General features: G+C 35.8%; 1 protein-coding gene across 2 annotated transcripts in view; it reads left to right on the top strand.

The window, feature by feature from the left end:
• Nucleotides 1-1,419: 1,419 nt before the first annotated feature.
• The window catches only part of LOC105231698 (uncharacterized), an 83,287-nt gene continuing 69,083 nt past the window's right edge, over nucleotides 1,420-15,623 (top strand). The window contains exons 1-2 of one of the 2 annotated variants that reach the window (XM_049449799.1): nucleotides 1,420-2,384; nucleotides 11,997-12,383. In XM_049449799.1, coding sequence (XP_049305756.1) covers nucleotides 12,314-12,383 — 70 coding nt within the window. In that variant the 5' untranslated portion in view covers nucleotides 1,420-2,384; nucleotides 11,997-12,313. The other variant, XM_049449800.1, reaches the window with a different exon arrangement.

Here is a 15,623-nt window from a genome sequence, read left to right as displayed (position 1 = left end):
TTTGAAACTTAAAGGACATTTTCATTGAATAAAACACAGCATTTTGTAGAATAGAATTCTAGATATCTCAGTGCTTGATATTCAATAAAGGGTAAGAAACAGCCTCTGTTCAACATTTTCCTTTTTCATATAAAAAATTAATTATTTTATTAGAATTGTTTACTGTTAGTGTATCTCCGAAACTATTACTCGGATCAACTTGAAAATTTAGAACAATATTTTAGAGGTGTTGTTGAATTTAATAAGATATATTTAAAAAGAAACAAATTTTTTGAAACCCGCAAATTCGCATATTTTAGGCACGGAGTCTGAGAGTGGGTATTATGTGATGTTTGTATGCTTGAAAACTGTGCGTAGAGCTCTAATCGTGAGTGGAAAACTGATTTTTTATTACTAAAAAGTCGATAATTATCAGAATATATCAGATAATCAATTGTCATACAAACAAGATAAATATTTTGATGAATAACATCGTAGTCTGGATACTTGAAAGCAGCAAAATTTGCTAAGATGTCCAGGGCCAAAAAAAATACTTGTTTTCTAGAGCTGTGTGATTCGTTTTGCAAAATTTTGGATCGGTTTGATCTCGTAGACGATCTCCAAAAATTTTAAAGAAAATTTTGTTTCTCAAACCTTTCTCAAATCCAGAAACCTAAAACAAAAATATTATTACAGGCATCGAACGAAGACTTAGTCAAAAGCGCAGATAATATTTTTATAAGCGGACTAATATCGCTCTTACTGTTTTTAAAACAGCAGTGTTAGACTAAAAAAGATTTAGTTCATAGAATATTATAACGATTGCATTCAAAAGTTAGAAAATAGCGAGATAAAGATTTTAATAGAAAAAAATATTTGAGTTGAAAAAACAATCAGTGTTGTGCCAGAATTCAAAATGCCTTAAAACAAAATGACTAACTCAAGACTTACTCATATTCGCTGTTAAGCGCCAAGAATTATGCTTCAAATAGCGCCAAAGTATAAAGAGAAACAATAAACAACCAAAGAGTGTTTGCTGCAACTAAAGAGCAGCTAAGAAGAGTACCTTATTGTGCATAATAGTTAAGTAAATTAAATAAAATTGCATAATTAAAGTGCTTTATGGATATACCAAATTTACATTGAGTACCTTTGAGAGCCACACGCGCTCTAACGAATTGGCTACAGGTCATCTCGTGCTCGCGCTAGCTCCTCTCTGAAAGCTTCGACGTTCACTCCTGCAGCATACTTGACACAGCCAAGACACGTGGCTATATTTAGGTATGTTGATATAGTTATTGTGCTGTTCGCCACTAGACACTCTCTCCGCTCTTCGTTTGCGCTCGTATAGACGAACTAAACGACGGCGAATAGCTGAAATGTATGCCGCGCTTTTCGGTCACGCTGTGACGAGGGTTTGCAAACAGCCTGGCATGCGACATTTCTTGAAACAGTTTCAGCACGAAAATCCTTCCGAGAGGATGTTAAAATATTAAAGGCGCGTTCGTTTCAGCAAACGGCATATACAACAAATATTGTGTTAATAATGCATTGTAAAAACAAATAAGGAGAATATGTGAATGGGTGTTACTCAAATAAACAAATAATATAATTAAAGAAACAGAAAAAAAAAAAACAAATTTACAGATATTATGGTTCGAAGGAAGTGTGTGTGTATTAGTGATGTTGCAACTATTTGCAAGCGAAAACACTTTCAAAGTGGCTAAATATTTATTTAAAGTATTTAATATGTGCTCAATTTTTTGCGAAAAATAAAAAATATTGCATTTGAAAAGTAAAACTAGTGAAAAGCGAAACAAAATAAAAAAATCACAAAAACCGATTTAGGTAAAGCTAAGTTAAACGAGCGATCGATGAAAGTGGCGGCTATCTAGCACGTGTCCATTCTGGCAACAGCCGTTTGGTGTATGCAACTCTTGACGAGCTGTTGGATTATATTATATACTATATGTATACATGCATGTATATATGTATATTGGTAGTTGCGAAATAAGTTGCATCTCAAGTTAAAGCTGTGAAGTAGTTTAAAATATATACACATAAGTACAAATGTATATTGTGCTAACAGTGTGGTTGTGAAGCCTATAATGTGTAAGATGAATTACGAAAACAAGAGTGATTCACAGAAAATGAGAATTCGATTTGGAAAATTACTTAACAAGTAATCAGTTTGAATAAAGTGGTGAGATCCGAAATTACATGTACGGAAAGTGATACGTTATACTTTTGTTCAACTGACGTATTTAAGGTGTGTGCAAATACTCGGAATACAAAACCAACAAGCAGGTGTACTAGGAAGCCACAAGCTACTGCCAATTTCGAGCTATTTGGTGTCAATCGATAATTACGTGCAGAACAAACATTTCAGCTATTAAATCAACAATGTAAGCAAATAACGGATACCTTTGATGTCATAAGGCAGAGACAAATATTGGTTGAAACCATAAGCAAGCAATAAATTTTATTTTTATTATTATTTTTCGCTTTTGGATTCTTGTATAAGTTGTATTTATATTCACAAGGTAAGTTTTTTGACGACGTGCTTGAAAGCTGGAAGAAATTCTGTAGTCATTACAGAGGTGTAACATCATTTTTATTGAGGTTAAGCCTCAAAGTATTCCTCCTATGCAAACAATAACAAGAAAACACGTTCACTCTGGTTACACCGATGCTATAATACCCTTCCTACATACAAAATATTCCATACAAGAAGTAGGTTTTGTACGTTCAGTGAGCCTCACAGCTGTATGCTAAAGTAATCCCATCTCACCGACTTTTTCGGGGATTTTTCTGTTGCTTAGACGATAATTTGTGCAATATTTTGTGAAGATATCGAGTCAAATAAAAAAGTTTTCCAAACAAAGTTATGTTTTTGATTATTACGTTTTCATGTCAAGTGCATGCAATAAGAACAATAAGTTTGGAGATTGTAGCGCTGCCTTTGGAAATAAACTTGGCCAAATTTCTTAAAAATAATTCCTCCAAAAAAAAATTTTCCACACTCGACTTCATTTTGAACGGTGAGTTTGTATGGCAAGTATCTGCTACAGTGGTCCGATATCGACGCTTCCGACAAACGAGCAACGTCTTGATGAAAAAAGGACGTCTGAAATACCTCAATCCTACATCTAAAAATATGAGAGACTAGTTCGCGTATAGAAATTTAGTATATTGCCTTTTTAACTTAAAAATTCATCTCTGCAAAAAAAATGAAATTAACTCACGAAAATTTTTGCACGATTACAGCAACAATGCATGGACGATCTGAGTTAAATTTTTCGCCATTACGCTCCATCAAGTACCAATGTTTATCGATTGTATAGTGGACTTAAACGAGGTTGTAGATTACTTCAAGACAAAGTTCATATAGGTTAGGTTAGACTATTATATGCAGTTCTTTGTGTCTTTTATCATAGAAAATAAGAACTCACCTTAACAATGCGTGCTCGCACACACATCGACTGGAACAACTGCATTTTTGAGCACTCAACACTTTGAATTGCTGAATCATGCACCATATAGTCCCGACTTGCACCAAACGACTTCTTTTTATACCCGTTGGTAAAAAATAAACTAGAAGTCAGCGTTTCTCGACACTTGAAGCGGCGTTCGATACGTTCGGAATGCATGCTTTGGAGATATCTCAATCAGAGTGGCAAAAGTGCTTCGACAATTGTTTCAAACGCCTATAAATGTGTATAGACCTTAATGGAGAATATTTTGAAAAACACCCAAGCGATTCGTTAATTAAAATTTGTTTCTGTTCTCGAATTTCGAATAAAAAAGACATCCTTCAAATATATATTTTTTATAGAGGTATGGGCAAATCCTTGCTGACTTTGTTACAAATTTTTACAAATTCACTCATAATTTTCATTCATATTTTCCGCTCAGCATTCTCCAGGATTTATTGTGTGCAAATGTTATTAGATACATATATGCGGACATGCGCAGCCGCCAATTAATTAGTGTTTATGTTACATGAAGCTTTATTTAGCTAGCCACAATATGTTGCCAACCTAACCTCAAATCAATGAAAGGTTATTTATAGGCAGTTCAACACAGTAAAGGCTGTTTAAATGTAAATGTACAAACAATAAAGTATATGTAAATAAATAAATTGTGACAAAAAGGTACCCGAAAATTGTAAATGAAGCGCAAAATATTTTATTTTTATTTATTTTGCCGCCTTCAAAGTAGTCATCACTAGATATAGTACACTTAATTCCTTAAAATACATTCCAAAAACACTTTTTGGGGTGGCATTCAGCTCCTTCAGCGATTTTTGTTTGATCTGTACGATCGACTGAAAGCGGGTTCCACGGAGCATTAATTTCAGTTTAAGGAATAAAAAAATATCACACGGGGCCAAGTCTGGTGAACACAGTGGTTGCTCGATGGTAACCATGAATTGTTCACAATTTCGGCCATTTTCCACGGATTTTTTCACGCAAACTCCTCAATACGGCCAAATATAAAATCATATTGACAGTCTGTTCCTCCGAAACAAATTCATAATGCACCAAACCACGAATATAGAAAAGAAACAATGAGTATCAACTGAATTTTTGAACGGTTTTAGTATTTTTTGTTTAGGTATACGTTTTTCCCTCTATTCCCATGAGTGTTGACTTGTTTGCATGTCAAACTCATAAACTCATGTCTCGTCGGCAGTTGTAATGCTTTCTGAGAATGTGAGGTCGGAAATCGCAGGGTTAAACATGTTCCCAAAGACCTTACTACTAAAAACGAGTTTCACACAAAAATATCCACCAAAATCATACATATGGTCTTCCGAGAGATGTCAGCCTCCTTTGCCATCTCTAACACTTGCCTGATGATTTTCAGGCACCATATTCTTCTTTTTTTTTTAATATATTCTTCAATTGAAGAGGTCAAAGGACGTCCAGGCATGTCTTCAAGGAGCTCTCGACCGTCTTTGAAGGCTTTGTCTCACTCGTAAGCTTGCGTTTTTCATAGACCTGAATCACCGTAAGCCTTTTCCAGCAGTTGTAATGATTCCGCATACGAAATTTGGTTAGAAATATAAAATTTGAAAAAAATTGTTATTCCATATTTTTATCCAAAGTAAAAATCGCAACTTAGTACTAAGGTGTACCGACTTAAACAGGAGCTGTAAGCAAACTGGTCGACAGATGGACTCATATTTTGCATCGTAATTAAGAACAGTTCAGTTTATTAATATTAAAAAATTAAAATACATTATTTAAGAAAAATTTTTTAGAAATATTCTTTACCCGGTGCATTTAGTTACAATTTCCGGTTGCTTTTTTGTCATAATATGTACACATAAATATGTTAGATTACATTACATTAGTTGCAAATAATATTAGGTGAAAACGGGGAGTGGTTAATGGTTAAAATGTGATTTGTGATCAAATAATCGGTCACAAGCGTCGTCCTTCGAATGTTGGGTTCTTAGCAATTTTGCGTCAGTATTTATGCGGAGCAAACCATGCACACACCTTTTATAAGCCCAAATGTTCGGTCAAACTGCGATAAATCGATGTCTTGGAGATGCTCAATTCCATTTCCATAAATTTCAATGATGATTTCGGTTTCTATGGGCCACATGTTGATCGTCATTTATGTCCTCACGATCACTTTGAGAACGTTGAAACCACTAGTGTACTCTGCTACGGGATAGGCAATCATCGCCATAAACTTGTTTCATCAATTGAAAAGTTTTACCAATTTTAAGACAAAATTTAATGTTGACTCTTTGTTCGAAGCTCATTTTCGCACCGATAACACAGACATACTGACACTTAAAACGTAATAAATTCTCTTCCAATCTATGATGTCATGAAATTCTCACTAGACAATCGATAAAGATAGCAGTTTTTAACGCATCAGTTGACATATAGATTGCGCCATCAGGGGCCGCTAGATTCCTGTTTACTTTGGAAGGTACTTTATATGTCCGCTTAGATAGGACACGGAAAGTCGAAAGTCCCTTTTATGGCTATATAGCTAAGACATGAAGGCAAGATCTCAATTCAGTTACTTTTGACATTAATTTAACAAATTAGCTGATATATTCGGATATTACTTTATATCTCTAGATAGAGGCATGAAGTGTCTAGTATTCGATACCTGATGATCGCAAAAACTATATAGCGCGTCCCATCATTTTTAGAGAAAAATAACCGCTTTTAAGAAGGACTATTTATGCTAAGTTATATTCCGATATTGTTTCAGCTCTTTTGTTTATTTATTGTAAGGGAAATTAGGAGATTTAAGTAAGTTAACATACTTTGAATATAATTTATTTCGCTAAATCCAGTGTTACTGAGGCTTTTGTCAACTATATGGTAAATAATCAGTTGGTCTGAAGATTCAAGTTTAAGTGACAATCTGATTCTATTGTACGCTGCAGTAAAATCTTATAGTAAAACGATTTATAATTTATACTTCCTTGTTTCCTCCTTTCCTTAAAAATATCTCGTCAACCACATACATAGTTCTGAAGTAAACTCACTTATTGGAAAAAATATTATATGTAATTTTACAAATCCATGAAATTATTGGTGATATTACTCAGAAAATTTCGTTAAGGTTGGAGTGTGATTTTAATTGTCAAATTGATATAAAAGCGAATTTGTAAAATCATCGCTTCACTCCTTTATTAAAGGAAAGTCCGCCTGATACAGTGGAGGAAGGCAAAAAAGGTGTAAGTAGCTTGAAGAATTAATGCAACAAAAACAATACACAACTGGTACTTGAAAGCAGACGGTTCAGCTGCGGGTTTAATAGGGTGTAATATTTGCGCAGTTTCTATGAAACTTTGCCCATTGTGAGTGTTAATGAGCGAAAAGTATCCTTCGACTGCAACAGTTGTTAAGCATTTTCGCAAATCTTCATGCACCATTCGCCGTTCGGCTTTCGCTCTTCTTTTTTATCATTTTCATTTCGCTGTAATTATTTTTTTCAACGTCGTTTTCTCCCCTGGCACATATTTTATAACGCAAATAAAAGACGGCGAAGAAAATGCGATAGTTCCAATGCAGAAAATAGAGCGAAATAAGATACTGTAATGCAAAATATAGTAAAGAAATAAATAAAAGCTAAATTGAGGACAATTTCAGGTCAATCTAAATATAAAGGACCTGTTACTGAAAGTGCCGATGACTGCAGCACTTGCACAAACACTACAGCTCTGCCACTTGTGCACTACTGAGCAGGTCAAGTAGCACGATGAGATAGTTTCATAGTTGGGTAGTATTAAGAAGGAAATGCAACTACTAACAAAAAAGAAAAACAACAAGCAAAGCGCTTAGAGCGATATCGCCTTGGGTTTAAAAGCATTCGGATTATTGATGTTGCAGCGATCGATTCGATTTCTTTATTCTCTACTTATTATGTCATATTGTCGCTGGAAATTTATGCAGAGTCGCACCGTGCAGCTCACGTTCATTTCATAATGACAAGCTCGACGTTATGGCATGCTTATTTATAGTTTTCGAATTGATATATACAGATATAGTATGTACATGTACTGCATTGCTACTGTTAACTTGTCGAAACAACAACACGATTAATCCACTCGCCCCACTGGGTGATGCATGCGACACGGCGCTAAAACCACGTAGTTGTATTGTGATGACGCCGAGTGTGTGAAGGTTTGTAGTCGAGAGTGTTAGAAGGCAGCTGAAGCGTTTCTAATGGCTTTGGCGCTCTAACTTTTCGCCGCAGCTTGGCGTTGTGGCAACATTATCTTGCCGCAGCCGCGCACAACCATCTAAAAAATCAGCGGGATTGTGTGAGAAAGTTGTAAAAAATGCAACTGTAGGCTCTTAGGCATCCTTGTATAAAGTGGGACGTATCATGCGGTATGAGTTTACCTTGTCAACATTCTGCTTTTTTCTTCTACTCTCCATTATTATCTCACTCGTTATTTTCTCTTTTCATGGTTATGAAGTTCAAGCTGTCATGCAGCTGTTACTTTTGGCGCCTAATGGACCGATGTTGCAGCATAGTGTATAGAGAATGCAAAAACCATTGCAACAACAAAAGCAAACTAGATTTCTGAATGCAAAACTTAAAGCAACTGCAGTTCATGCGAAGAGGGGAGAAGCCGCCTTCCAGCGACTGATGTTGGGGTTAGTAACAAAAACACTAGCAACATTTGTGGCTGCTCGACTGGCTGTAATCGATGTCAATGCCACCACTTCCAGTGAATGCTCTGTGTCAAGTTTAACGCGAACATTTGCAGCAGCTAACGGCGCTTGAAGCGTGCTTCCTGTAATTATTGCTGTAACAGCTGGTTTTGAACTTTGCAATCTAGTGCGAGTTGGCAGAACGTTGGTGTTTTCCTAATGTGTAATAAATACATTGCAAGGTTGTGTCGTTTCATGGAGGAATAGAACTTCCAAATTTTCTTGTATACAAAATATTCAAATTCGGTTGGATTTTAGGATTTTATGTACGAGCTATCTACAAATTAACAGAAACTTGCTTGTAAGCTGAAAGTTTGCTTTGCTTAGTTGAATTTAATTATATCCAATTAAGCATTGCGTTATCGAATAACAGAATTAACAAAGATTTAACGCCATTCTCACTTTCAACCTTGTCAAGCTATGAAATGCACTATTAACCCTATTCTAGCAAAGTGTCTAGCTAATTGACTTGACCAGAATTGACTTTGTCTTTTCAAAGTTGAAATTTAATTTATTTTGCCAGGATGTTATAAACTTTCAGCGAACTGAATAACTTATCAGTAAAAATCGAAAGCAGTGAATTGAGAAAAATGTTACTCATACGCCATGCAGGTCGCTTTCCTCGCTGTTTGAATACTATACTAATACATTGAACAGGGTATGTTATGTTTGTGACACCCAGAAAAATGATGAAGACTCTATTAACCATATATACACATATATTTATATATGCTTATATAAATGGTTAGCTTACGATTTAGGCATATTCATCTTCATGCTCGCTTGTCTCTCAATATATACGCAAACTAGTCCTATAGTTTTAGAGATATTAATATGAAATTTTGCACACGTTCTTAACTCATCAACTGGCAGCTTCTCTGTCGGAACCACCATTATCGGGGCAGTGTAGCATATAGCTGTCATACAAACTGATCGCTCAAATCCAAGTCCTTGTATGGAAATCTTTTTTATTTGAAAATATATTTTCATGAAATTTGGTATGAATAATTGCCTAAAATATTGCTGCAATCTCCGAAGAAATTGTTGAGTTCGGACTAATAGAATATATAGCTGCCATACAAACTGCCCGTTTGAAATGAAGTTCTTGTATAAAAATTTGTTTATTTGACAAATTAACTTGACGAAATTTGGCATGAGTTATTGCTAAAGTTACGCTTCAATCTCCGAAAAGTTTGTTTAGATTGGACCACTATAACATATAACTGCCATACAAACTAGCAGATCAAAATGAAGTTCTTGTATGGAACACTTGCTGAGAGTATTAGAGTCGGTGCCAGCGCAGTTAAATATATATATTTTTTGTTTTTGTTTTGCAGTTCGGATATCTTTATCACGATGAATTTTGTCAGTATTACTTTAATGCACTTTACTCTTGATCGCGTTCGGCGTTCGGTTCCTTCAATAATGAGTGCTTATTATTTGGTGTGAATAGCCTATGAAATGCTACTAAAAAGTGCGTAAAATATGCTCAACCACAAAATCTAATGAAATGCCGAGAAGTGCTTTGAGTAATTGCAAATTTCTTGTTAACTGCAGACTCATGCAGTTTTTGTTTTTATATGAAACTTTCTTACTCTAAATGCTGCAGTATATTTGCGTTCAAATTCGTGTACAGATATACTTTCCGCACTAAAAATGTTTACTTAGTAAATATTGGCTCATTATGGAGACACGATTTCGTCTGTGTGCCTTGCAACATTTAAGCACAGACTTGTGCAATTAAAACAGTATCCACAAGTGCACTGCTACTGGTTTATTATAGAACGTTTTTCAAATTAGCCCTGCCGTGCGCTGAATACAAGCGCTGTTGAGTGCATGAATTTGTATTTGCTTTCGTTTCGACAGCAAAAGTGAGCGACACAGAGGCAAGCATGAGCTGGTATGTAGTTAATATTGAAATGCATATAATATTGTATGCTTTGTGTATGTATGACATACTTGCTTCTACATATGTGCTATATGTATATAAAAGTGTGTTTACTATTGCCGCTGGTGGCATTGACACGGTACTCAAGTGAATTGTGCAGCTGGCAAATACATGTATGTGTCTGTGTGGGTGTTTTTATTTTGCTTTTATATTTATTTTTAAAAACACACTATAAGAGCAAGCGGCCGTCACATGATTTTCTGTGCGTTGCACTATTTTCCACTCATGCACCAATTTATTTATATATATATAGAAGTATGTATATATATTTCTGTTGCTTTTCGAGGCAGACATTTAAATACTCGTATCATAATGCAACATAAATCTTAATTGCAAATAAGTAACGAGGCAAAGTCAGCAGACAAGCGACACAAAAGTGTTTGCCTAATCCCACCCCTCACAAACACAAACACACACACACAGATATACATTTATATATACACATGCGTACCTGCTGTTGTGGGGGGATTTGCATAAACGCTGCAACAGTGAGTAGCTTAGCGAGACCTTGCATGCTCAACTTTCGCTTTATGCCTACTATATGTCCATAACAAGCGGCACTGCACTGAATTAAAAATACTTGAGGATCCTTGAAAATGTTGCAATTACTGCAACATTACAATGTGCAACGCAGCACTTGCAACAGTAGTGGCAAACTAAACTTGGGAAACTGAAATACAGTAATCTTGCTGCCACATAGTATATATACATATATACGAATGCACGCACACATTTCTGCACATACAAACATACATACTTCTTGTTGTGTAAGAGCAGCCATGTGCATAATTCTAAATATGAAGCAAGCAGCCGTCGGTTGCTGGATGTGCTTATTACAGTGTACCACCGCAGTTGCAATCAACTTATAGCCATGTTGCGCTGCTCACCCCATGCTTGCTAGTGCAGTGGATTTCAGCGCTCTGTTGCTTTCATTGCTTGCCTTCAACCTTAGCGCCGCGTCATTGCTGCCAGTTGCCGGTTAGCAATTGAAATCTCCTTCCACTGCCTACTCCGCCCGCTGGGCTGGCTGTGCTGCGAGGCCAAGTTGTGTGATTATGACTGCCGCAGCGACACATTTACACTTTAACCGGCAACGCATCGGAGGTTAAATACACCGCAACCGACAAGCTCACTTCTGGTCATAGTCTGAAACCCTTTCGGGCACTTTTCCCTGCTCACTTCACTGCTGTATAGGTTCTTGTTTCCGCTTTTATGCCAACGCCTTTTGTCTGGCAACCTCGTCGCCGCTGCGCCTGTTGCAGTCCATTTTATTGTTCTCGCTTTTTTTTTGTGAGCCCTTCGTGGCGGATAGGAAATACCCATTGTTTGCATGTGAACGTTTTACTCATTAAACATCACTCAATCGGCACGGCTTGCTGTGTGTGTTTGGTCTCGTGTGGCCGCCTCGAATGCACTGCATATTCACGTCGCTGCCTTCGCGCAGCACTCATATAAATTTTTATTTTTGTTTTTGTAATTATTTCTTAATTAAAGTGTGCATTTTTTAAGAGGCACAAGTGGAATATGAAATGAAGCGAAGCACTTGCAGTTTCCTAACATTAAAGCGCCAAATTACATTCTCTGTACAGTCATAAACTGATTTCAATGGCTCCACGCGCGTTTCCATATCTCAATAGCGCTCCATAGAGCATACTTTTGTGACGAGAAGTTGACTTGGCAGATTTTTGATGAGAAGAATTCAATTTGCAAGCAGGTACTGGCAAGCACACTTTATAAATTCCGTTCACTGCGCTTTCAGCTGAATTTCGCTTGTGCTTTAATAGAGCTCTCTGCATACTATTGTGTTTAAGACATACGTACATGTTGTTGTTGTCGTTTTTAAAAGATTTTCCTTTCTATTGTTGCAGACTTTTGAATGAAATTAATGAGATTGCCGCACACAGCACGCCTAAAATAAAACGCTGCAAACAAATCGTCATTCCAATGCCAAATTTTTCTGTCAGTTACACGGGCAGGACAATGTGAAAATATCGACCCATAGGTGAAAGTCAACAATGGCGCAATGACAAGCACGGCTGTTAAAGAGAGCAGAAAAGCGAAAAGTGCTCGCGAATAAGACCTGCTGCGCTTCGTGTGTAAAACAAAGGAGTGGTGGCCGTGGCGTGAAGGGCGCCAGTGTTGGTTTTGCGTTACACAAATTGCTGTCGAAAATTAAAAGGCAATCATGCTGATGGATCACTTGCGTCGCTTCGGCTTGCTCTTCAGCACCCATTTGTTGCTGCTTATGCTGCTAGGTAAGTGTGCGTTTGCGGATTGTTTGTCATACACTTGCCTGCATATATTTATAAATCTGTTCTGTCGTATACGTATATGTGTACTAGGGTTGGGTCGATTTTTGTCTATAAAAGCGCGTATGCTGGAAATTGGCTACGGTTTATTCAGAACAACTTTGCCTGAGAGACTATGGATCTGAAACAGGTTTCGACCCAGCGATTTGTAGGGTAAAGTTTGAAAAATCTGAATAATCGGTTATTAACTCCCCCATAGATAGAGATAAATGATATGTGGACATGTGGATATCTCAAAAACTGGCGAAAAATACTTCTAACCTTTAAAAAAAAACGTCTTAAAAGGAGCTGGCTTGAAACCGGTTTTAGACCCAAGGTGTCTTTGAAAAAGTTGTTCAGAATAATTCGTAGAACATTTACATTTTTTAATATTTTTTTTTATTTTTTTTTATTTATTTTTTATTTATTTTTTATTTTTTTATTTTTTTACGACCCACTCTAATACCCAAGCCTGTATTTTTAAACATATGCTGTTGTATTTATGTTTAAACACATACTTCGTAAATAACCAGAATTTACCCAAAAGTGTTTTATTTCTGTTTTCTTTACTTGATTTTGATGAATGTTATAAAATATTTCTGAAATCAGACACTCCTACGCTGCAAATTAATTTTAAATAAATCTTTGACGCAATCAAAGTCCAATTGTACTATTTGTAAATGTATTTAATTAAATTCTGGTTTCAGGGAAATTTCAACTACATATTTTCATATTTCAAACAATCTTTGACTCTATGACATTAATTAAAATACATATGTCAAAATTTTGCCCAAATACGAATTATTTAACAGAAATTATTTATATCTGCATTCTCGTGGCTTACAGGAATTGTTTTCGGAAGTTTAAATGTCTTTGAGTAGTGGAATGAAAATTGCATAAATTCATGGAGCGGCCGACTGATCCAATTATGCGCATTGTAAAGGAATATTTCAAGCTTTTCACATTTATGCACGAACCCAAATTACACACAACAGCAATTATTTAATTATTGAATATATATGGTGTTAATATTTGAGCATTTAAAATCATATCAAATTGCTTGAGTCATATTTCCGCATTACATGCAATTTTATTCAAGAAATTCACATAAATGTTTTATTCCTCGAACCATCATGTGGCTCACGCACATTTGCACCGACATATTCCGCATTGCTGTACACGCCCTACGGTTTTTATAAAGGAATAATTATGGTAATTTCGCTGTGGTGTAAGGCAATGACACTGCCAGGCGGGCACCAACTCGTCTGCTGGGTGTCGATGGCCGCGGTGTGTGCGTATCCAGTGCGCTTTGGGTTGGGCCAGCCAGCCAGCTACCACCATTCGCTGCTTTGATGTAATATTTTATCAGATAATTTCTGTTGCTTTCACTTCATTTCGGTGCTTGTGTTTAACGTATACTCGCAACACTATAATTTGCTAAATTATTTCCGTTGCTTTCATTGCCCACGGTATTTTTAGGTATTTTTGGCTTGCGTGCTGTTGATTTGCCGAAATTATCACCGGCTTCATATTCAAATTGTCGACATTGCACGGCAAATTTCAGTTAAGCGTGCAATTGGAAAAGGTGAATTTCGACAAAACTATTAAACAGAGTGCCACAAGCCGTTGCGAGTGGAAAATATGCGGCCGTGTGTTTCAGAGCTCAAAAAATGTGTTGGACTTCAGCTGGTTTAAAATTTTATCAAACCGACACACAGTGGCATTTCGGCGGAAAAAATAGGATTTTTCCACTTTCCAATTTCAAAACTTTAATGTTTTTGGTTTGTAAAGAAATATTTGGATAAGAAAAATTCAACAAAGTTTTTTATAAAAAGTGAAATTTTATAGTTAAAAAAACTAACAGAAGTCGACGGAAAGTTATTCAATAAAATCAGATTAAAATTATTGCCCAAATGAAGAATTTTTTTTGTGTGTAAGTTTATAGCTATGACTTTTCTTTTATTTTTTAGTGAAAATATAGCACCTACTTGTTTATAAGAAAAAAGATTTATTGAAATTGGCAAAGGAAGCTAATTTTTATAATTTTTCAAAAATTATACTAAAAAATATCAACTTTTCATTTTTCGATGGAAAAAAACTTTATGTGCTTTGCCTTGCTTAGCCCTCTTACTATAAAAAAATGAAAGTTCCAAGTCTGTACTTTCAATTAAAAAAAACAAAACAACCGCCAATTACCGTCCCTTTTAGTAACATCGATTTTAATTTCAAAAGTCGCTTCCAATATTTCATACAAATGGTCAAAAAGCCAAAAAAATGTAGTATACTTTCAGGCGCTCATGTAAAGGGCAAGGAAATTAATGTATTACACAAGCTCCTTTTTACAATGCTGGATGGTAAAACCGCTCAGATAGTGACACATACTACTGCAGCAGCAGTATGCTACATTTGTATAGCGAAACCTACTGAAATGAATAACTTAGAGTTAGTTTCCATGAAAACAATTAAACCTGATGCATGTGAATTGGGAATTTCATCCTTACATGCTGGAATCAAGTTTATGGAATGCATTCTCCTTCTTATAATTTACCATTTCAGAAATGGGCTGCACCTTCCAAAACAAAGAAATTAAAATACAAAATAAATTAAGAATACAAGCGGCCTTTAAAGATAAAATGCGGTTACGAGTTGATTTTGTTCAACAAGGTACAGGAACTTCTAACGACGGAAACACGTCAAGGCTTTTTTTTTTAAACCCACAAATGGTTGCGGATATTACTGGCGTCAAGAACTTATCAATCTATTCAGGATAATTCTTCAAATAATTACATGTGGCGAAAAAATTGATAGTGACAAATTTAAATTATATACGTCGGACACTGCGAAATTGTTCGTACAAAATTATAGTTGGTTTTATATGCCTGTTACTGTGCTCGAAGTACTAATGCATGGTAAGGATGCTGCCGTATTACCAATAGGAATGCTTTCAGAGGAAACCGAGGAAGCCAGAAACAAGGACTACAGGAAGTATCGATTGATGTTTTCGAGAAAGTGTGATCGAATTTCCACAAATACTAATGTCTTCAACAGACCGCTCATAACTTCGGATCCTTACATAAGTAGCTTAAGGCGTCATTCGAACAAAATTTCCTTAGAACTAGATCCCATTTTTAAAGATATGGAGCTTGCATAATATTACAAAAAAAAACTAACACAATTTTTCCCCTGTTACATATTCAATTAAAACAT

Source organism: Bactrocera dorsalis, chromosome 2 (assembly GCF_023373825.1).
Source record: "Bactrocera dorsalis isolate Fly_Bdor chromosome 2, ASM2337382v1, whole genome shotgun sequence".
NCBI lineage: Eukaryota > Metazoa > Arthropoda > Insecta > Diptera > Tephritidae > Bactrocera > Bactrocera dorsalis.
Note: the sequence above shows the minus strand (reverse complement) of the source record. Positions and strands in the feature narration are given on the sequence as shown.